At 36.9% G+C, this 22,579-nt stretch overlaps 1 protein-coding gene across 1 annotated transcript in view; it reads left to right on the top strand.

Moving 5' to 3' along the window:
- Positions 1 to 506: 506 nt before the first annotated feature.
- The window catches only part of fbxw4 (F-box and WD repeat domain containing 4), a 28,480-nt gene continuing 6,407 nt past the window's right edge, over positions 507 to 22,579 (top strand). The window contains exons 1-6 of the mRNA XM_067386359.1: positions 507 to 944; positions 2,078 to 2,173; positions 2,628 to 2,813; positions 3,385 to 3,517; positions 4,468 to 4,562; positions 17,500 to 17,565. Of these exons, the coding sequence (XP_067242460.1) occupies positions 760 to 944; positions 2,078 to 2,173; positions 2,628 to 2,813; positions 3,385 to 3,517; positions 4,468 to 4,562; positions 17,500 to 17,565 (761 nt within the window). The 5' untranslated portion in view covers positions 507 to 759. The remainder of the gene's footprint in view (positions 945 to 2,077; positions 2,174 to 2,627; positions 2,814 to 3,384; positions 3,518 to 4,467; positions 4,563 to 17,499; positions 17,566 to 22,579) is intronic.

Genomic DNA, 22,579 nt, shown 5'->3' on the forward strand with positions numbered 1-22,579 from the left:
TAGCCATAATATCTCATAGCATTATCCTCATCACTGGTAAATTCATTTTGAGTTGTGTCTGAAAGATGTTGCTCTTAAATACACAGAAGTGAGATGATGGAGTATATTGTGAACTTCTAAATTTTGCATAGCAAATACTATATTCACAAACAAAAATTTGAAAAGGGTATACCAAAATTTTGCTTTTTTTTTTTTTTTTTTTTAAACTAGAACTTGAGTCGAAATTATTGCCCTTTATGTTATTAACAAAAAATTAAACAATTAACTTTTATGTAGAATTTTTTTTTCTTTCCTTCCTTCTTCTTCCTTAGTATATTAAGTAAGTAATCGTTACTTTATATTATCATTAACCACCTGATTCATTCTCAAGTACATTTCAATTGATTCCATATTGGGGGGGGGAATCATCTTCATCAACAACAACAAAAACAGAGGAAAAAAATCACAGATGCTCCAGCAACTAGTCATACAAACAGTAGAGCGAATGAAAAGTAGACTACCACAGCAAACAGTATTAATTTGAGTCACTGGCTCTGGTCAGTCACTACACTGCACGCACTGCGTGGATCACGTGATTTTACTGGTTGTGATGGCTTCCTTCGCTTACTGTGACTACACGCTTTGAGAAAAACATGGGCTTCTGCGCATTTCTACGTCAAACCGACGAATGTCCTCTCAATAAAGGCCTTCATATCATTGGAGGCAGACACAGCGTGACAAAGAAAAGAGAAGAGGCGCTGATCTGGAGAAGGAGCCGCGATGTTTCTGTTTCAGTTACCCGAGGATGTGCTGTTCCTCGTCCTGTCCTACCTGGATCCCAGATCGCTCTGCCGCCTCTCTCAAGCGTGCAAGAGAAGCTACCAGTTCATCTCCAGAGACGTTGTTTGGAGGAAAATAGCTAAAGACATTATTAATACTGGCTTGACACGACAAGGAATAGATTTGTAAGGATTTTGAGATTGACTAGCTGTGTTGCTAGCTAATATTTCTCGGCCTACGCATAGAATAACAGAACTACGTAGACTGCGTAAACAACGCGCATTCGTAGCCGTCGTGACGTAATATAAACAGCGTATCTTGTGATTCAGTACATTTTTTACGCTGTTAGTCATGTGGGTTTTGTTTACATGTGCAACCCTGTATGTGAAAGGGACCTCAAGACGAAAAACTGTACTAAGTATAAGTAGATTAATTGGAGATTGGATAAAATAACCTGTTTTTGTTTGTATAATTGTTTAGATTAGACCAAAGTGAAGTAGCCCCTCAGTCACTTTCCACGAATACGAATTTTGATGTGCCATAACATTTTTAAAGCATTTGACCCAAACTGTGGTGACAGGGTTGCAAAGATTTCAAACCCCACAGAGACTGAATAGAAAATATGTTTAGTTTGACTCCTTGAGGTTTTTGGTCCGTATTTTCTGAAGGTTAAGCAACTCCTTTTACTGATCGTTTGTTGAAAAGTTTAAAAAATGTACAAGTTCCAGGCATTATCCTATTTGTGGAAAGTGCCAAGTCATAAAAATGTGCTCTATAATCTCACCTACACCAGACAAAGTTATTTACTAGCCTGTATTGCACATCCTGATTTTGCTGAGTTAGATGCATTCCTGGATCAACATATTTTGTTGATCCTGGAACAACATTCCAGTCTGAAAATTTAGTCTAACCCTATTCCTACACCTAAACCTAACCCTACCCATAAGTTATCCCAAAAATCAGAGGGAAATGATAGATGAATAACACTGATGTAGAAGCACCAATTCATGATTTTAAACCTAAACAAAAATGTTGACCCAGGAACATTTTGAACTCAGCAAAAGCAGGTTATGCAGCCTATATTTTGCATACTGTATTGTAATCACACATAGCACATAACAAATAGGTTTGCAGCTCCGTCTTCACCGTATGCTAGAAAGAAATTATAAAGAAGCAGTATGTCAGAATCCTCTCAGTCTGCTTTCAAAGGGGAGAGCATGAAGACATTAATTGCTTTATTTAGCAAGTTATCTAAACTAAGATCAAATAATGTCAACCATCAATCCCCTAAGCATCCTCCATTTTTTTCTTTTTTCAGATGTCCTTCCATTCCTCTTAAGGACAGAGTGAGGGTGTCCCACAACTGGATCAATGGAGTCTGTCGTAAAGAAATACTTTTAAAATGGAAAATTAAGTGAGTTGTTATTTTTTATTATAAAAGTCCTTTTAACTCCAGTCAAGTACATATTGCATTTTATTTACAAAAATTTCATCAAAATGCATAAATAACTTGAATTGTATGTATAAAATAACTCGGCATATACAGATGCAGAAATACAATTGCTCAAACTAGTGGAATAAAATGGCTATAATGTGACCCACCCCGTACTTCGAAAGGGAGAAGGGGAAAAAAGGAATTCAAAAATAAGTTGGAAGATGTCATACTTTCATTGTCCAACCCCAAAATACATATTTTTTCAGACATTTATCCTCTGACTTAGGGTGTGTAGTTGACCTTGCCAATATGGACAAGACATTATTGTGTTTTTTTATTAGCCTCCTCGTCACCTTAAGCCCCAAGATACAGATTGAACTACAGAAAAAACATGCGTAGGAGTAATTTCCATTCCTTGATTGTTCGCCCACAGCTTGTTGCCGTGGATACAGCTGGACTGTGATGTGCTGTATCTCTCTCAGGCAGCAAACATCAGTGCGTACCATCTGAGAGCTGGGGGGGGGAAGTTTCAGAACAAACGCGTGGCCCTGTTCTCGGGACACCGAGAGGACGTGTGCAGATTCACTCTGACAGACACACACCTTATCAGTGCAGGAGGGTAAATCCATGGTCATTCAGTTATTTTATTTTATTGTATTTAATTTGAATAATCAATTCAGCAACTGAATGAACAGATTTGATGAGGAATCACTTGCTCATCTAGTCTTATCATATGGTTGTTGCTGACTTGATTATTATTATAATCTGTCAATTTATTTTTTTTAAAAATGAGAAATTTATGTGATTTCCATTGTCACACATGCAATGAAGGTTTAGTTTGATATCCAGACCTTCAAAAAAAAATGTCTCACAGCCACCAGTATTCTTCAGTTGAAAGGTGAAATAGGAATGTGCTTTTTTCCCTCTTTTTTGTTATTGTGCCACAAGGTATTTCCTAAATTTAAACACAGTAAAATATTAACTATAGTAGTTCAGCCATTCAGTGAGTCCACACTTTGTAGTTCGATTGTTTGGGATAGCTTGTGGTTTTAAACACATAATCCTGAACAGAAAAGCTTTTTGTTTTTTTTTGTTATTTTTTTCATTGATGTTTATTTGCTCTAATGCTCTTCTTCTATGTAGAATTATTCATACGAATGTTTACTCTTTGTCTATTTTTTTCTTTTCAGAGATGGTAAAATAATTGTTCATGACAAAGGAAGTGATTACTCTGTGGAGTATTACGGTCACAATCAGGAGGTGAACTGCATTGACTGTAAAGGGGGTGTGATAGTCAGTGGCTCCAGAGACAAGACCTCAAAGGTTAGTGAATGTGTGTGTTCTTGCTTTCATTTAAGTAAAAATGAAAAATCATAGCTGTGTCCATGACTAGGTGTCTTGCATTGGATTCTGTTCACTTAATCTGTGGCTTTCAATTGATTTTGAAGGTTACGTGAGCAGTATAGAGAAGAATTTAGTTACGGTAGAGTTTTATTATGCAATTAATAAATCTTTAAATCAATTCCAGTAACTCAATGTAAATTAAAGTTATGTGTGTTAAAGCTGTTATGTAGAGCAACCCTGTGCTACTCCTGATGGGTCTATTTAGTATGATGTCAAAGTATCAGTCCATCATCCTAGTGATGCTACAGCTTATATTTAAGAAACACCTTGGAAAGACATTAGGAATTCATACTTCCTGGAAAAGCAAAGGCTCTAAACATTTACACTCATTGCTGTACAACATATATTATCATTCAAAAGTTTGGGGTCGGTAAGATTTTTTGTTAACACTTCAATATGTGGAACAATTCTCACTTTTAACTAGTGGCTTATTAGCTGGCTGTTTATTAGTACTTATAAAGCACATATTAATGCCTCATCTCTTCTCACACAATTTCTATTTTTGAAAGAAGTCTCTTATGCTCAACAAGGCTGCATTTATGTGACCAAAAAACAGTAATATTGTGAAATATTACCACAATTTAAAATATAACTTTTGTGTTATATATTTTAAATTGTAGTTTATTCTTGTGATGGCAAAGATTTATTTAAAAAATATATATATTTTATTATTATCAATGTTGAAAACAGTTGGGCTGCTTAATATTTTTTGTGGAAACCGTGATACATTTCCTACACGATTTTTTTGATGAAAAGAAAGATGAAAAAAAAAATAGATTTTGTTTATAACATTTTAAAAATCCTTACTGTCAATTTTGATCAATTTAATGCATCCTTGCTAATTTCTTTAAAAAAAAATGTCATTTTAGATTTGGGCTCTGACTCCAGATCGATTTGGACAGTGCTTACATACAATCCCCATGTATGACAGAGTGTGGTCGGTGGCCATCAGTCCATCTCTATGGTAAGCCTGTACTCATGATTTATTTGTGCAATGAGATTTGTCTGGTCTTTGTGGTTAATAGTCTAACCACAAATCTAACATACAAAGCTAACATATACTCTACCAAAGACTTTTGTTCCAGTGTTTGATGAATTTGATGCTGTCAGTCCTTGATTTTTAAAGAATAAAAGATATTTGATAAAGTCATTCCAAGACTGACTTTCTTCTGTGGAACACAAAAGATGATATTTTGAAGAATTTTCTCAAAATATCTTCTTTTATGTTCCACAAAAGAAAGTCATATATGTTTGGAAAGACGATGATGACAGAATGTTCATTTTTGGGTGAACTTTCCTTTTAAAAGTAAAATTTTTAATACTATGTTATAGGGCTGGGCGATGTATCGAATGCTTTTGTCACGCGCATTTCTTCAGTAAAGCCGGTTCCCTGATTGCCGCTAAATCGCCATCACCTGCTTTCAAATGAAGCGGCATTTAATAGACAGAGCCGTAGTTCACTGATAAGACACGCAATATCGCGTTCAATATCGACGGCGATACATATCGATATTGAACGCGATATTGCGTGTCTTATCAGTGAACTACGGCTCTGTCTATTAAATGCCGCTTCATTTGAAAGCAGGTGATGGCGATTTAGCGGTAATCAGGGAACCGGCTTTACTGAAGAAATGCGCGTGACAAAAGCATTCGATACATCGCCCAGCCCTACTATGTTACTATGTATGGCAGCAAAAAAAGCCTGAGACGGCATTGAAAGTCAGGTATTCAAAATCTAATTTAAACCTGGAAATGAACAGAAATTTGTATAATTTCAAACAAGAAACATTATGAGGAAAATTAAAACATTTATGCTTCAGAACAATTTATAGGTCACTGTATAAGCAAATTTATACATTTGTGACAGTGATCATGCCAACTTTTTTGAATAAAAGCCAAGATGCTCAAAATGCAAGAAGTTTAAATGCAAAAATATTTCAATTCAACTTTACACTCAAATTGTTATGCAAAATAAAAGCATTTTGACTAGTGGCCTCAAGCTTTTGGACAGTGCATTTCCCTCTGCTGTATCCATGATGCTCTTCCAGCTTCAGGCTGTCTCACTCATTAGACATTATGTGTTTGATTCTGCTGCATACTTCATACTCACTGGTTTCCTCTGTTCTTCTCACCATATGAATCACCAACAGACCTGAACATCAACCTTTGCTTTCATCAAAGAGAATTTGAGATCTTTCAAATAATGAATGTATCATTGGGTTTAAAAGAGTAGGGTGGGGGTGGCGGCATCGTTACGGCTCGTGAGGTGAAGTGGTCATAGACAGGGCAACCCAAAGCAGGTGGCCAGACCCTTTTTTAATACATACTCTTCAATTTATTGCCATGCCATTGCTTTGAAGTCAATTAGCTCACACCTCTGAAATGCAGATGCAGAAGAATGTGATCCCGGCCCCTAAAGCCTTAGAAAGCAGAATTTTGCCCTCTCATAGTGTGGAAAAAGACCCTTTTTTATGGTCTTAAAATGCTCGAATGTACCCTACGCTGTTTTCCCCGCTTCTTAACTCTCACTAGGAGAGTGGCGATACATCATTGAATGTTTCTTTGTGTTTCTTGACTTTTTAAACACAGAAATGTGTTGAACCTTCCAGCTGATAAATCGTTACAGACTTTTGAACTTTAGAGAGCTGTTTCAGTCTACAACTGGTTAACCGTTTCTCCCCCAATACATCTGGGAAGTTTCCCAATGTGATGAGCTGTTTAAACAAGTGTGGGATGGAGTGAGGCAGGCGAAGAGGGAAAGAGAAAAAAACATGCAGGATATTATGGCGAAGCGGGGTTGCCTTTGCTCCTGCTGCCTTTGATTGCTCGGCCATGTATACTCCCACACACTTAATGACACGCAGGCACATGAAGCTGTAACACTAGCGCAGAGCCTTCACCTGCCACTGATCCGTCAAACGCACCTTCACAGCACAGCTGAAGGAATGGAAACACTGTGTGCTGGGAGACACCAAAGGACACTGACCGGCTCGGCCACGCTCTCATCTTTTGTCACGTGGCCAGCGTGTAGCGGAAGAAAGCCACTGCTACTTGAGCAGATGCAATGGTTCAACGCAGTTTTAGTCACTCAGCCGAGTTATTAATCCCTGCTGCCCCGTCTCCACAGCCAAGAATTTAGATTTCAAAATAAGAGACGATTATACACATCATTAATTCTCCAATTTGATGGCTGAAATAGCAGGCCTCCAAAGCAGACTGCTGGACCCAGATAATGGACCACACTTCTTTACATGTATTGACGGTGGGAGAAGTTGATGAAATTGACTTGAAATAAAGGCGTCAACTAAACCTGGGGTTTTCAAACTTTTTAATGCCTCTTCACCGAATCCATTCCTAAAATATATAGATTGCTATATATTTTCATGTATAAAGATCTGTTTATGCTGTTGATCAGTAGTGATGGTAAAGACATTTATAATGTTACAAAAGCCTTCTATTTTAAATAAATGCTGTTTCTTTCTATTCATCAAAGAATCCTTAATTTTATTGAGTGGGGTTTCCGCAAAAATATTAAGCAGCACAACCATTTTCAACATTAATATTAATAATAATAAGAAGAAATGTTTCTTGAGCACCAAATCAGCCTATTAGAATGATTTCTGAAGGATCATGTGACACTAAATACTGTAGTAATGATGCTGAAAATTCAGCTTTCCCATCACGGGAATAAATTACATTTTAAAATATATTAAAATAGAAAACCGTTATTTTGAATGTTAATAATATTTCACAATATTACAGGTTTTACTGTATTTTTAATCAAATAATTGCAACTATGATGAGCAAAGATTATTTCAAAACATTAAAAAATCTTACCGAACCCAAACTTTTGAACTGTAGTGTAACTGTGTGTACTGTCAATATAATTAAATTAATTGTGATTAATATCCTGATGTATGACCAGTGTTTAGAAAGCAGAATCAAACCATAAAATCATAATAATGTTTATTACTATTTGTATTATTACTTGTATTAATATTAATACAATATTTATTTATTTTTTGCTTTTTTTTGCATTATTTTATGCTTTTATTATTATTACATTTATTTATTCTGAACTTTTTGGGAGACCCCCAAAGACCTCTCTGCATCTGTTTGAAAACCCCTGAACTAAACTATTAAAACTATTACTTTTAAAATATTTCTTTGGTTCGCTGGTCAAGTGGAAGAAAAGGATAGCACATAAGAAAAAAGAATTTTGACTTCCATTATTTGATTTTAAATAACATACTATGGCTGGTATTTTTAGGACTACTTAGTTTTTGTTAAAAAGTATCTTTTCCTCACAAGATGATCTGTTTCCTATGTGTGAGCTCCACCAATTAGAAAGAGCAACAGATGTCCTCTAATTGAGAGTATGTTCTGCTTTCACTCCTACAACAGTCAGAAGCTGAAACTGTAGATGCAGAGGGTTTCAAAATAGTGATTGCACAGTGTGTTTTAATTTGGAAACCTGAAGGACTAGATGGGAAGCCCTTGTGTTGCAAATGTAATTGTTCCAGCTTCACGCTTGAGGTATCTAAAGGACAAGGAGCAAGAGAGGAGACGCTGCAGTGAGCAACGGGTCCGAGGGAAGGGGTGAGGGACAAAGAAGAGAGAAAGAACAGAGAAGAAAGATGTCGAAAGAGTGTGCATATGGTCGCCTCTGACACTCAGGTGTTAGGGGCTGTATTGTTCCAACCCAATGCAGAATCACACTTGTGTATAAAACAAAAGAACCACGTAAGAAAATATAGCCCTTCTCTCTTTTTCCCGGCACCATTTGCTCAGGCTCTGATTTGTATTTCTTTCTTTTTAACCTCCCTCCTCGCCTGTTCCGTTACCCTCCCTCCTTTTTTGCCGTCGTTTTTTCCAAGGAACCTTATCTCAAGGTCTGTTAGTGGGATATTCCGGCTGGAGCGAAATGCCAAGGCTGACTGTCGTCTATCTTTTTGTAGTCACTGATCCTAACCATAGCCAGTAGCTCTTGTCCTATTTCTGAGATTGCTTTTTACAATTTTAGGTGCCTCGGTTTTTCACTGCATTTTTTTTTTTATATTGGACCCTCTTCTCAGGTTTTTCAGTGGTTATATCAAAGCGTAATGTGGGTGAACGATGGGCAGGACAGGTCCTGTGCAGACTTGAAGAACTCCACGGTGACTGCATGACTTTCACAGCTGATGTTGCAATGTGAACGCTAGCTCTGAAATTCCCTAAATGGTGTCATATGGCTAGCGGTCCCAGCCTTAACTATGAGACCACTCCAAAAAAACTGCCCCTCTCCCATTGCGAAGGTAATGGGCACTCTGGCTCCCTGCATTGTTCTCATTTCACTCCAGTGGGTTGCTCTTCTGTTCTGAATTCCATTTACAATCTCATATCAAAGAGACAGCAGAGACAGCATGTTGAAAAAAAAAAAAAGCCATTCACAGCAGCCCAAATGATTCCTGATTCTTGATCTGTAACCCGTGAGCTTGACTGGTTCATCCCCCCTCCAGCCCCCCACCCCCATCTCAGTCTAGTCTTTGTCTGCCATGTCAGACTTCAGACTCTCACCCTAAATGTTGATTCATCTGCTCCTGTGCGAGGAAAGGCCCTGATTGCTACTAATGGCCTCTGATTAGCATACATTTTATCTTGAGGACACTGTTTTAGGACCTGGAATGACTCGTTCAGTTGGTAATGTGGCTCTCAGAGGAGAAAGCTACTCTTTCAAGTCTTTCAGTTGCTCTTTGGAGATAAAATTGGTTGACAGTTTACATGGCAATTAACCTGTATACTCACTTCCATAACCACAGCATATAGACTTCCTAGCAAACCATGCGATTAAGGAATAAGCAAGGGCTACCGAAGATCTGTGTTATAGATTATTACAAAATTAATGTTTAAAATAAAATGAAGTGTTTTAATTTCTTATTCCATATGTTTATGTTAATATTTAGATATCAAATCTGGAAGAAATGTTTGAAGGCAATGCAATGTCAAACAAATTACTTTTCCCCCCAAATTTAATTTTAATTGGGAAACATTCAACTAAAGAAATTATTATACACTATTTAAAAGTTTAGGGTTGGTAAGGTTGAAAGAAATGAACACTTTTATTCAGCAAGGATGCAGGAAATTGATCAAATGTGACAGTAAATGCATTTATAATGTTTCAAATTATTTCTATTTCAAATATAATAATCAAATAATCCTGAATATTTGTATCATACTTTCCACAAAAATATCAACTGTTTTCAACATTGATGATAATAAGAAATGTTTCATGAGCACTGAATCAACATATTAGACATATTAGAAACATATTAACATATTAGAATGATTTCTGTAGGATCATGTGACACTAATGACTGAAGTAATGATGCTGAAAAATCGACTTTGCATCACAGGAATAAATTACGTTGTAAAAAATAGTTATTTTAAATTGTACTCATATTTCTAATAATAAACTAATAATATTCTAAGTTTCAACCCCAAACTTTTGAATGGTAGTGTATATTTTTAAATATTACTGTTTATCATTATATTTGTCTATGTTATATTAATTTATACAGCTTTAATGGATTGTAATTGTAGCAGGCACTTGGTATTGGACATCTCCTGATTTCCTTTGGACATTCCATCCTTCACTGCTTTATTTCTGTCTGACCCATCACATTTAAAATTCTCTGTCGTTCCCTTTTTACCAGTAGATGCAGAATTAGTAGGGAGCGCTTCTTGTGATAAATAGTTTCCTCTAGTGTCAGACATGACAGATTTTAACCGACAAGATGGGACTTGTTGAGTCTGGAAGAATCCATCCAGACCTAGGTAACTCTAGCCAGAGTGTGTGTAAGGTACATCGGCCACTCTTCCTCTTGAATATATCCCACACACATGCACCACAGAGCCTGTCAGCTAGTTCATTAAGTGGGGTTTGGGTTTTTTTCTGTTTTTAGTTTAATGTCAGCACTTCACTTGCAGCGAAAGTATGAAAGACTTTATTAGCCTGATATGTGTAATTTGGTCTTGTTAATACCACATGCACATCTCAGATCTTGAGAGAATTAGGTTCGTTTAGCTTTTCAGACATTGTTTAATTATAGTTTAGATGAAGAGGCCTCACTTGGAAGATCAAATGCGCTTGTCCTCATTGGCCGATGCAAATTGTGCATGAATTTGTCTCTGTTCATCATCCAGGCAGTTTTAAACATGGCTTATCAATGTCTTATACAGAGAATGTAAACACAGATAGCAAATATTGATAATTTTGTGCTTCTTGCATGTTGTGATGGGATAGGCCACACCACTATGGACAGAAGCGTTCCGTCTATCTGCTTGCCTCAAAGAGCGCAGTACACACTACCTCAGTAGTTGCAATGAGCCCGCAGCGACTAGGCAGGGGGGATGAAAAGAAACAGGGCGCGAGTGTCAAAAAGAGAAGCAACCCCAAGGAGAAGCGAGAAAGGCTTCTTTTTGGGGAGGCCTGTTTTGTTTAGAGTTGGTCAAGCACAACTACAAAGATGTTGCAGGGGTACTGCCTTTGAAATTTTCCAAAGAAAATGATTGTTGGATAAACCGCCCCCAAAACGCCACTCTCTGGCAAACGGAGGGAGCGTGACCTATGACCCTTAGTATGAAAGTACAGCGAGACGTACCCCTCTTTACCACCCTAAGCTCACCCGCCCCAATTTCACCCCCTTTGCTCCACCTCATTCAAGCAAAAAGAGAGAGAGAGAGGGGAAAAAAGAGTGAAATTCATGTCATTCATTTTGCTTCTCATCTCTCTCTCTCTCTCTCTTATAAGGCTGGGAGGGTGAGCCGTGTCTTAGGAGTCAAGAATTCAATTAGTTAAAAAAGGGGAAAAAACAAGAAAGAAAGCAAGAAAAGAAAGAGTCTGCAACAATAAAGCGATAACGGACAGAATGTGCGTTCCCACACGTTAAATACAGGGCGCTTACTACTGAAAGCACAGCATGGGAGCTATAGCCTCTGACTGCAGGTGGTGTCCTGAATAATTGCAGTCAATATGCAGGCTTTGCACAAGCAGATCATTACACACATGCCACATACAGGTGTTCCCCAGGCGCATTTGAGATGGAAACTTTTGTTATTCCCTAAAAAGCATTTTTGCTCAGAAGTTAGCTGTGGAGTTAACTCTGTGGCTGTGGTGTTATGCATGACTGTCTGTGCTTTTCTTAGACAGATAGTTAGACTTGACTTAAAATGAAACAACTAAGTTCAGACACATTGTAACAATACTAAAAGAGACTTAAAATATCCTTTTTGAACAGTGACCATTTTAAATCTACTTCATTTTGCTAAGCAACCTGCTGCTCCGAATGGGAAGAAAGGTTTTCCAGATGGAAATAACAGTAGCACAAGCGACACAGATCCAGGCCATCATAAACGGGGCTCCAGACTGTGACTAAAATGGTCAGAAATGTGACCAAAAAAAACGTGACAATAATTGAAAATCTAGTCGAAAAGAAAGTCAAGTAAGCAAAGCATCCATATGCAGTTTGGTCAGATATCTCGTTAAAGCGTGCACCAGTGATTCTTGTATGGAGAATCAAACACAGCATGATGTCTGATTCATGAACAAATTACTTTTTTTAATGAGTCAGTCACAAAAATTCACTGTCTCAAACTCAAGTTTGCAATTTGAATCAGACCATTAAAGAGTTCACAAGTTGATTCTCATGATTCCCAGCAAGTCATTTTTCAGTTGTGTCCAGTTCTAATTAAATGTGAATCATTACTTGTGATTAAAGATACATTGTCACAACAAAATATTGGTCCTTGTTTAGCATAGTGATTCTAAATTGTGATTTTGAATCTTTGCTTTACAGTAAAGACCTGTTTACACCAAGAATAAAGAAACTATATAAAATTATAATGATAACTAGATTAGTGTCCACACCAATGACCAATAACATTCAGTTTTTTATAAGTGCACACTGCAGTTTTGTTGTCTGTCACTTTAAATACTCAAGTTCTTTAAAGCCAGGTGGATTCTGATTGGCTAGAAATGTTTTTATAATTTATCAGCTGGAAAAAATGGGTGATTCCAAGTAGGGCTGCAACGATTAATCGCGATTAATCGTTTGCAAAATAAAAGTCTCAGTTTACGTAATATATATATGTGTGTGTGTTCTGTGTATAATAATTATGTATATATAAATACACACACATACAGGTATAAAGTTTAGAAATATATGCATGAATTATAAATGTATATATTTATATATATTTTATATTACATATAAACATAACTATTTTATATATAATTATTAGATTTTTCTTAAATATATACATGAATGTGTGTGTATTTATGTATGCATAATTATTATACACAGAACACACACATATATATTAGATGTAAACACTTTTATTTTGCAAACGATGAATCGCGATTAATCGTTGCAGCCCTATTCCAAGGATATCAAGTTTCTTTGTTGCTATTGTTATAGCTGTAGTGTGGACTTCTTCATTCTTATAAAATTAGAATGATTATTAAAACTCTAAAGTTATCATTATAGTTATCATCCTTGGTGTCAACATGCCCTAAAACTGTAAGGTAAATGACATGTTGGAGCCATACATCAGTTGTGTCATGTTTAAGCTAACTATTTTGAAATTTGGCTCCTAAATGTTTAATTTTAAAAGCCCTTTTAAGACTACCTATTCATTTTGTTAATCTGAAGCACTGATAGATGTGCTTGTCATTTATTTAGTGGTAGGTAAGTGTTAAGATGAGATCTGCGTATACTGGCTGCTGACTTTCTCATGGATTTTTGTTTTTTTGTATTTTTGGTCTAAATTGATGCAGTCCTGTTCCACTCCGCTAAGCAAAAGGTGGTGTATGGAATGTTCCTCTGACCTCAGATGCAGGGCACATGAACAGAAAGCCAAAAGGTCTGTGAACTCGGGTGTGAGCTGAACAGGGGGGCAGGAGGGGGGCTTGGGGGAGCTGGGCTGGAAGACGGGGCAGGAGGGTTGACACAGAGAGGGAAAGAGAAAGACCCTGTCTATTGTGTTCCTCCAGCCAATATAAATACATCATAACCCTTTTCAATTCAAACATATTTAGGGACTAAGATGAAAGCACTCTAACATCCCCTTGAACAAAGCCAGGGGTCAGCTATAACAAATGAACAACATCCACTGCAAGGCTGATGCACGGGGGGTTAAACTCCCTTTGAACCCTGTCTTTACCCATGGGCCTTTAGGACAGAGAGATGCATTTGAGTTCAATAAATTTATTTCTCTGTGTTTAAAATATTTTCCTCATTTATTATAGTCTTTACACAATTAATGATAATTTAAGTGTCATTTTTCATTTTTGATTATTTGATTCTATTGTAATTTATCTTTAGATAAATATAGAGTTGAAATATTTCATCACCGTTTCTCATTTTTATGTTATCCTTTTTTGGCTTAAATATGGCTGGTTAGTCTGTGTTTGTCTTTTGCAATTCTGATTTCAGTTGTAGTCATGTTTTGTGCTCTTTTGTTGGGAGATAATGGGGGAATAGCTAGTTTTGAATCAAAAACATTGTGATAAAAGGCAGTATTTAACTAAATATTCAAAAAGTAACTTTATCTGATCAAGTTTGAATGAAATGAACCAATTGATTTAAAATAACCTAAAATGGCAACATCTAAATTAACTGGTTTTATTCAAGTCAGTAGTATTTAACATCACTGAATCAATCTAAATACATTAATATGAACAAAACATTTTTATGGGTTCAGTTGGGTATAAATAGCTCTTTCTTTCTTTTTTCTTTCTTTTTGTTGTTGATACAAACTGTTGTAGGTGGTTGACCTACCAGCTGGTTGTTTAAGCTGGTCAGAGCTGGTAGACCACCATGGACCAGCTACTATGTTTTAAAAAAACAGCTTGACTACTTGACCTGTTTTTTCTAGAAGCTTTGTCACATTTTGCTCAGTTGTAAAGCTGTGTACACAATATAATGTGATATAGAAAGCTATATAGCATTTTATAGCTTGAGAAACATTTAGTGACCTGTCATACTACTGAAAAATATAACCAAGTTAGTAGCATCTCTATTTTTAATTCATTTATTCTTAAAACTATCAATGTTTTTACTATTGTTATTGTCATTTTTTTTGTTTATATACTACCGTTCAAAGGTTTATCTTATAACAGTAATATTGTGAAATATTATTTCAATTTAAAATAAATGTTTTCTATTTTAATATATTTTAAAATGTAATTTATTCCTTTGATTGCAATGCTGAATTTTCAGCAGCTATTACTCCAGTCTTCAGTGTCACATGATCCATCAGAAATCATTCTGATGTGCTGAAGCTCAGGAAAGTATAATATCTTTCAAAACAAATAAAAAAAGCCTCAAACGTTTGAACAAAATTGTATATTTTAGTTTGCATTCCACATACAATTATACCAACAACAATATGTAAAACGGAAAAATATGTAACATTTTTTTTGTTGTTGTATATTTTAAAAACAGCCCATCATATCTCTGAGGTACACTCAGCACATTTTCAGTGATGTGTGCAGTTTGGTACGAAAAGCGCTTGCGGTGGTCTTGACCCAATATGTGTGGTTGCTTGTGTTGGTTTGGCCCTAACAATGTTGTTACTGTGGAGTTCCTCTCCCAGCAGGGGCTGAATTAAAGTTTGTGTGACCCCAGCACTAATTTCATGCTGCACAGTTCCTCGAATAATGATGTCAGCTGATTAGGTTACCAAAATGGTTGTGTTGGCAGTGAACCCCTGACATGTTCTAATGATCCTGAGGCGTGCTGGGTTTTTTGGGGCAGAGGAGTTGGGGTTCGGGGTGGGCAGCGTGGGCCGGGGGCTTTGGAGGGAGATTGTCTGTGCTCTTCGGTTTGGGGGGGGGGGGGTAAGGTCGAGGGAAGGTGGAGGCACATTAGGCGAGAGAGAGGCTTTGACCTTTTACAGCTATAATATCACTAGGAGTCCCTTTCAGATCAATCAGAACTTGTCTGGGAGACAAAAATGTATTTAATTGTGGTGTTCTATTTTTCTCCTTTTCTCTCCCTCCCTTGTGTTTTTTCACAATCGGACTCACTGAGGGATAAGTAATTGAAGTAATAGAGAGTAATAAGGGCTGGGAAGAGAGAGCTTTGGCCTTGCCCCTATTGTATCTTGTGTCACACGGGTTCAAAGGTCAGGCAGCCTGCATATTCTATTAGGGCGCACGGCCTTCATTGGGGCAAATGAGTTTACCCAACAGTAATTAAAATGCCAGCACTGGCCAGGCGAGCTGAATATGGTTGATGGGCCACCGCTAACTGGGTTGACAGCTGCCATGGCTGTCTTTGCCAATATGCTTGGGTCCTCAATGAACAAACCAACTGAATCCATCACAGACAAGAACGCATGTTCCCTCAACTTTACTCGCGCTCTGTCTATCTTTCTTTCTGCCTTTTTCACACCAAAAATGGCATCGCATTTTGCTTATGTGTCTCATTTTCTCGACGCCTCCATGTTATATCTTCAAAGACTTGTTGGGCTGTTGTTTGGTACTACTTATCATGTTTTTACCTCATCACATGTTAAACTTCAAGCACACCTTTTCATTCAAGCCTAACCAACTGTCCCTGTGTGTGTGTGTGTGTGTGTGTGTGTGTGTGTGTGTGTGTGTGTGTGTGTGTGTGTGTGTGTGTGTGTGTGTGTGTGTGTGTGTGTGTGTGTGTGTGTGTGTGTGTGTGTGTGTGTGTGTGTGTGTGTGTGTGTGTGTGTGTGTGTGTGTGTGTGTGTGTGTGTGATTGAAATGAAGGGTCACTGTCCCTCTCTGTTTTTGTGCCGAGGGTTTAGAGTTGGACACCAGGCGCTACAGAGCTTATTCACACAGGCTGGTTGTTAATTTGAGGCCACACTGGTATTCCATTGTGAAGCCCATTTCTTTGGTTGATGTTAGTGGGAGGGCAAAGAGCCCCCTGCTCTTTCTCTGGGTTTTCTCTAGAGGTATGAAAGTATGTGAGAGCGGGAGATGCTTTGTGATTTGCGTAGTTTTACGTGCCTCTCGCGTGGTGCGTCAGTAAGCATTCGCTGCAAGGCACGTTGTCGCCGCACACACATTACATAGTTGGCACAGAGACTGAGAAAGCATTCTGTCAATGAAAGAGACCATCCCAGCAGGGCATTTTAGGAATACCTGAGTGCTAAAACAGGCACATTCCTGTGTGTTCACTAGTGTGAGGGCCCTATTGTTCAGCTCACCTCTGAACACAATGCAGGGAGCAGGAGAGCCTTGAGCCTCACCCGCCAATCCCAGCTGTCCAGGAGGGCTCTAATCCCTGACTATCACGCAGGTCAAAACTACTGCGGTCACACACCCGCCCACCCGTACCTGCTCAACTAATTTGAACCTGTCACCCAACTAAAAAGGGGGCATCCGAATGTTTTTGTTTCTTTTTCTTTTTTCACAGTGTTCCTCCTTTTTCCCCCTAGATATCTCGTGAACGAAAACACATCTGTGAACAAATCCGCTGTCTCAACATACCCTTCAGCCACTCTTTACACCTCGCTACGCTCCATTCACTTTTCAAAATTTGTTTTTAATGCTCTGTGTGTATTCTCTCCAGGAGCCAAAATATTACTCCGCTATTACGTCACCTGCTCAGTATTTAAATGCTAAAAACATTAAATGCTGGAACAAAGATTAAGCAAATGTTCTGAAAACTCTTAATCACAGATTTTTATGGCTTTCATAAAGGTTTATTTACAGTATAATAATAATTACTATTGCTGCTACTACTACTACTACAAATGATAATAATGATAATAATTAATTATTATATGCCTATTAAATGCTGACATTAGCTAGGTTAAAAAAGTATCTTTTAAAAATGAATGCATCTATTTTGCAATTGTTACTAAAGACCTTTATATCTTTGCAGCACCTTTGTGACAGGAACAGCCTGCTGTGAGAATTTTGCTCCTCTTCGAATCTGGGACACAGAAAGGTACATTTTTTTGCTATGGTTTCTGATTTCCATTAATGTTTATATTTTTATAGGACTCATTTATACAGCAATCTGGCCTACAGCAATTTATTTTACCACTGAGTTTATTAGTCTGTAACAGGGGCAGTTCACACAAAACATCTGCTTTATTTTTAACATTTGATGTTATATTGCATCTTTCTGTTTAGTATAATGCACAAAGAGTTTCACATCATTTAAGACCCTGCGCAAAGTTTAAAAATATTAATATTATTATTGTTGTTATTTTACATTTATTGAAATTGCATGTTAAGTTGATAGCCCTAGAATTGTTTAGTGTTTTCTACTACCTATCGGAAATTACTATTCAGTTTTAACTATGTTAGGTCTTAATTATGTTAGGAAACACTTAAGATAAGGGAACATGCTTATTAGCATGCATATTACTAGCATATTAGCTGTTTATTAGTACTTATAGAGTACATATTAATGCCTTATTATGCATGACCATATTCTACATCCCTTAATCCTACCCCATACCTGAACATATACACTACAACTACCTTACTAACTATCAATAAGCAGTAATTAGGAATTTATTGAGGGGAAACTCCTAGTTAATAGTGAATATGTGTTACCTTATGATTTAATGTGTTTCTTAGCAACATTCTATATGTTTTCTATATGTTTAAATCTCAAAACATTAATGTGTTCAGATAAATTACTATTTGAAACTGTTAATTTCTCATAAAGTGAAAGTAGAACCTTATCATGATGATAGAAGCTGCCCCATTATCCCTTCAGCTCAGTCTTTTCTCTTGGGGAAGTTCAAAGCTGACTTAAAAATTCCTGTCATGAAAGGCCAGGCTTAAACCTGATACAACCTGACTGGTTTTCATAATTCCCCAGCTTTACCTGCTGAATTCAGCCTTCTTGCATGTTGTCAGTCTAAAGGAAAGTAAAAGAGGAGGAGGTGTGTGTGTGGGGGGGGGCCATGAGTTCCGGCACCAAATGACAAGGAAATTTGAGATGGGAAAAATTGCGGAGAAGGAGTAGAGGCGATTCCAGACAGATTTCCATGGGAATCACATGTTCTATAGAACACCGGAACACAAAAGTTGAGCCAAGATTAATGTGACCCACCGATGCGCCTGCCATTTGATCTGTGAGGCGCGGGTAGCCAGTGTCAGCTTGATGGACACGTGGGCTGGCCGGCTATCAGAATGCAGATGCACGCACAGGTAAACAGGCCATTGAATCAAGTTAGACTCACTACAAATCTGTTAAACTAAGAACCAGTTAAGGTTACAAAGAGGTGTGACAGTCAGTGAACAGCCAACAGTCTGCCTGCATTTGAAACCTTGTTGCTTTAATGTTACACACACACACAGCAGTTTTTCTTATATATAAATAGTTTGGGGTCAGTAAGATTGATCACCAAGAATGCATTTATTTGATCAAAAATGCAGTTAAAAAAATGAAAATACTGTGAAATATTATTTCAATATAAAATAACTGTTTTCTATTTGAATATAGTCACACTTTTAAATTAGTTTTCACTGTTAACTAACTATTAACTACAAGTTATACCTCAAAAAACTCCTAATTACTGCTTATTAATAGTTAATTAGTTGTTAAGTTTAGGTATTGGGAAGGATTAAGAGATGTAGAATATGGTCATGCAGAATAAGGCATCAATATGTGCTTTATAAGTGCTAATAAATACTAATATGCATGCTTATAAGCAACAAGTTAACAGTGAGAATATGACCCTAAACTAAAGTGTTACCAAATATATTTTAAAAGGCAACTAATTCCTGTGATCAGTACTCCAAATCATTGTAATATGCTGATTTGGTGATCAAGTAACATTTCTTATTGTTATAAATGTTGAAAACAGTTGTGCTGCTTTATATTTTTGTGGAAACTGTGAACTTTTTTTTTTTTCAGGATAGTTTGATGAATAGAAAGTTCAAAAGAACAGAATTTTCTTTTGTTACATTATAAATGCCTTTACTGTCGTTTTTGATCAAATTAATGTATCCTTACTGAAAAAAAGTGTTAATTATTCTAAAAAAAAATCTTAAATATATATATTTTTTAAAAACATTTTCACACACGCATACATATATAGGTTTTAGTGTACATACATATTTATTAGTCATCAGCCCATCCCCCTTGATAGTTATTAATATTAGCTTCAGATAATATTTTATCACCTTTTATTATACTTGCTCAAGGAAGGTGGTTTCAGATGATTTTTGTAACACTCATTATTGGATTAGTTTTATGTGCAAAACAGGTGCGTTTTAACACCGAGAGCATTACCTGAGTGTTAAGTGTCTCAGGAGCGTTCTGTCCTGAGACCTGTCCTGGAGTAAGTCGTGTTGTCTTTCCTCCTGTCTTTGTGTGGCTGCACTAGGGTCAGTTGTATCCTGCCATAATGTGTTCCCGTCTAGTAATCAGGTGCACCTTGTGTGAGGAGCACAAAGCCACCAGTCACAGGGGGCTGAGAAACCGACTGATGAGTGGAGGGAATGGGGGCTGTGTGGATGTGTGTGTGTTCCTATGTCTCGCTTTTTAACTTTTCCCAGACAGGCCACCAGCATAACCCTTAGACGACCAGCACAAACATGAGACATATTAAAGAGGTTACATTTACCACGATCGTAGACGACACTAGCACAAACATCCAGCCTTTTTGCCAAAACAAATATGCCTGTAGCTCTGTAAGTTTGTTTGTTTGTTTGTTTGTTTTTTGTCTTTGAGTAAAGATTGGCCTAGTTTTATGTTCAGCACAAAACTACTTGTGTTTTCAGTTGTAATAGTTCCCAGTACTACTTTAGGAATCAGCCAGACTCAATTGTTTTTATATAGAGTGTTTAAATGTTTGGGGTCGGTACAAAGTCTCTTATGCCCACCAAGGTTGCATATATTTTATCAAAAATACAGTAAAAACAGTAATATTGTGAAATACTATCACAATTTAAAATTTTGTTTTTTATTTTAAATATATTTTAAAATATAATTTATTCCTGCGATAGCAAAGGTGAACTTTCAGCATCAATTCTCCAGTCTTCAGAGTCACATGATCCTTCAGAAATCATTCTAATATGCTGATTTGGTGCTCAAGTAACATTTGTTATTATTTTCAAAGCTGAAAAATGGTTGTGCTGCTTAATGTTTTTGTGTACACAGTGATATATTTGATACATTTGATATTCAACAGTGCTTTGATCTGCCTGCATTGACATTATTCTTTAAGAGCTGCTGTGTAGCCAAAATAATGTATCTGTTATCAATGTAAAGCTGATTTGACACAATCTACATTGTAAAAAGTGCTATATAAAGGTGACTTGATATATTTGTTTTCAGCTTTACACTTTGTAACATTATAAATGTCTTTATTTCATCCTTGATGAATAATTATTAATAATGAATGAGTATTAATTTCTTACTGACCCCAAACTTTTGAATGGTAGTGCAGTTCTTATATATCTATGAGTGTCTGTAAATAACTATTTTATAGCTTTTTTTTTTATATAGTACACAGTGCCTCCACTCTGACATGGCTGTAGTAAATTTAGATACATTGGCTATGACAAAACCAAAAGCATTTGATATGTTTTCTGAAACAGGCTACTGCTGATGTAAACACCAAAGTAACAATTCTGATGCCTTTATTTTATTTTGATGCCACAGGCATTTCAGATTCTCTTTCTGCATGAAATGCTCAGCATATTAACCACCAACAGTTTTAAAGATAAAATGAAATTATATTTCCATTACTTCATTTCCACCATAAAGAAATTCACAGGATAGTGGAGGATCTTCATAAACACCAGATCACCTAAGAGGGAGAGATAATTCCTGATGTTTAGCCGGCTACTTCAAGTGCAACTGGCGAGAGACGCTTTTTTTTTTTTTTTTTTATACATGTTCTTGAAAGATCAGAGTATATTTTCAGCAGGGCCTGTTGACTGTGTGGAGGAATAATAGAGAGGACATGTACAGGCCAAGATCACTCAGACCCTCATGTCTCAGAGTACCAGCTGACCGCTGCTTGAACTAATTACGGCACTATGAGGGAAGTAAAGAAAAGCGTTTGAGTATGAGGGACATCGAGATTTTGCTACTGTTAGCCAACACATTAGTAGCATGTTATTTTCTATAGTGTCTTTTAAGTCAAGCGCTTGAAAAAGATACTTGATAATGATCAAGCTGAAGACAGACAATGGCCAGACACCAAACAAGAATGTTTTTTATTGCTCTGTCAATATGGACATGAATATTGCCTTAATGTAAATGTATTACCCAATAATATTATTAATATTTACTTGAAAGCACTTAAGTTAATTTTGGACCCAGAGTATGCATTAAGTTTTATTAAACTTTCATTATAAAAAAAACATTTCTGACTTTAGTATTTCTGACTCTGACCTGGACATGGAAATTACGTTGTTTCTTTAATGTCTTTCTCCTCTTTAAAGTGAAAAAGTCTATGATCAGCCTTAGTCAGGGACACACAAGTGGTGCTTTAAAAGGACCCCTAACTTTTCATGGGGCTCTTGCCATCAAAGAATCTCACAATTGCCTAGAAATTCTTGACATTTTTTCTCTCAAAGAAAAGGGTTAAATTCCTGGATCCTACCAAGAGCTGTTTTATACAAATTGCAATCTCATTGTTTTTAAGAGAACGCGTGTGACATTTAAAAGTCTCCATTGTCCTGGTCCATGGCATTCTTTTTTCTTTTTTTTCTCTTAGCTGGTGGTTATTTCGACTGTGGGCTAAATTGGCTGACATGCAGACGGCGCAATGCGATTTCTGTTTGTTTTAGGCCCTGAAAACCTCAGCAGGGCTCTTTATGTACCTGTCTCACATCCTTTCAGGGCACTGACTGTTTCCCATAGCTTCCCTGTGCCAGTTTACCCTCTACACTTAACCTTACAAGAGCGTTAGCTCAAAATGACCTTTTCCTGTAGATCTAACACCCAAAGAAATGTCCTCAGCATTGCCCTTTTTCAAAATCCATCA

Source organism: Chanodichthys erythropterus, chromosome 5 (genome assembly GCF_024489055.1).
Source record: "Chanodichthys erythropterus isolate Z2021 chromosome 5, ASM2448905v1, whole genome shotgun sequence".
Taxonomy (NCBI): domain Eukaryota; kingdom Metazoa; phylum Chordata; class Actinopteri; order Cypriniformes; family Xenocyprididae; genus Chanodichthys; species Chanodichthys erythropterus.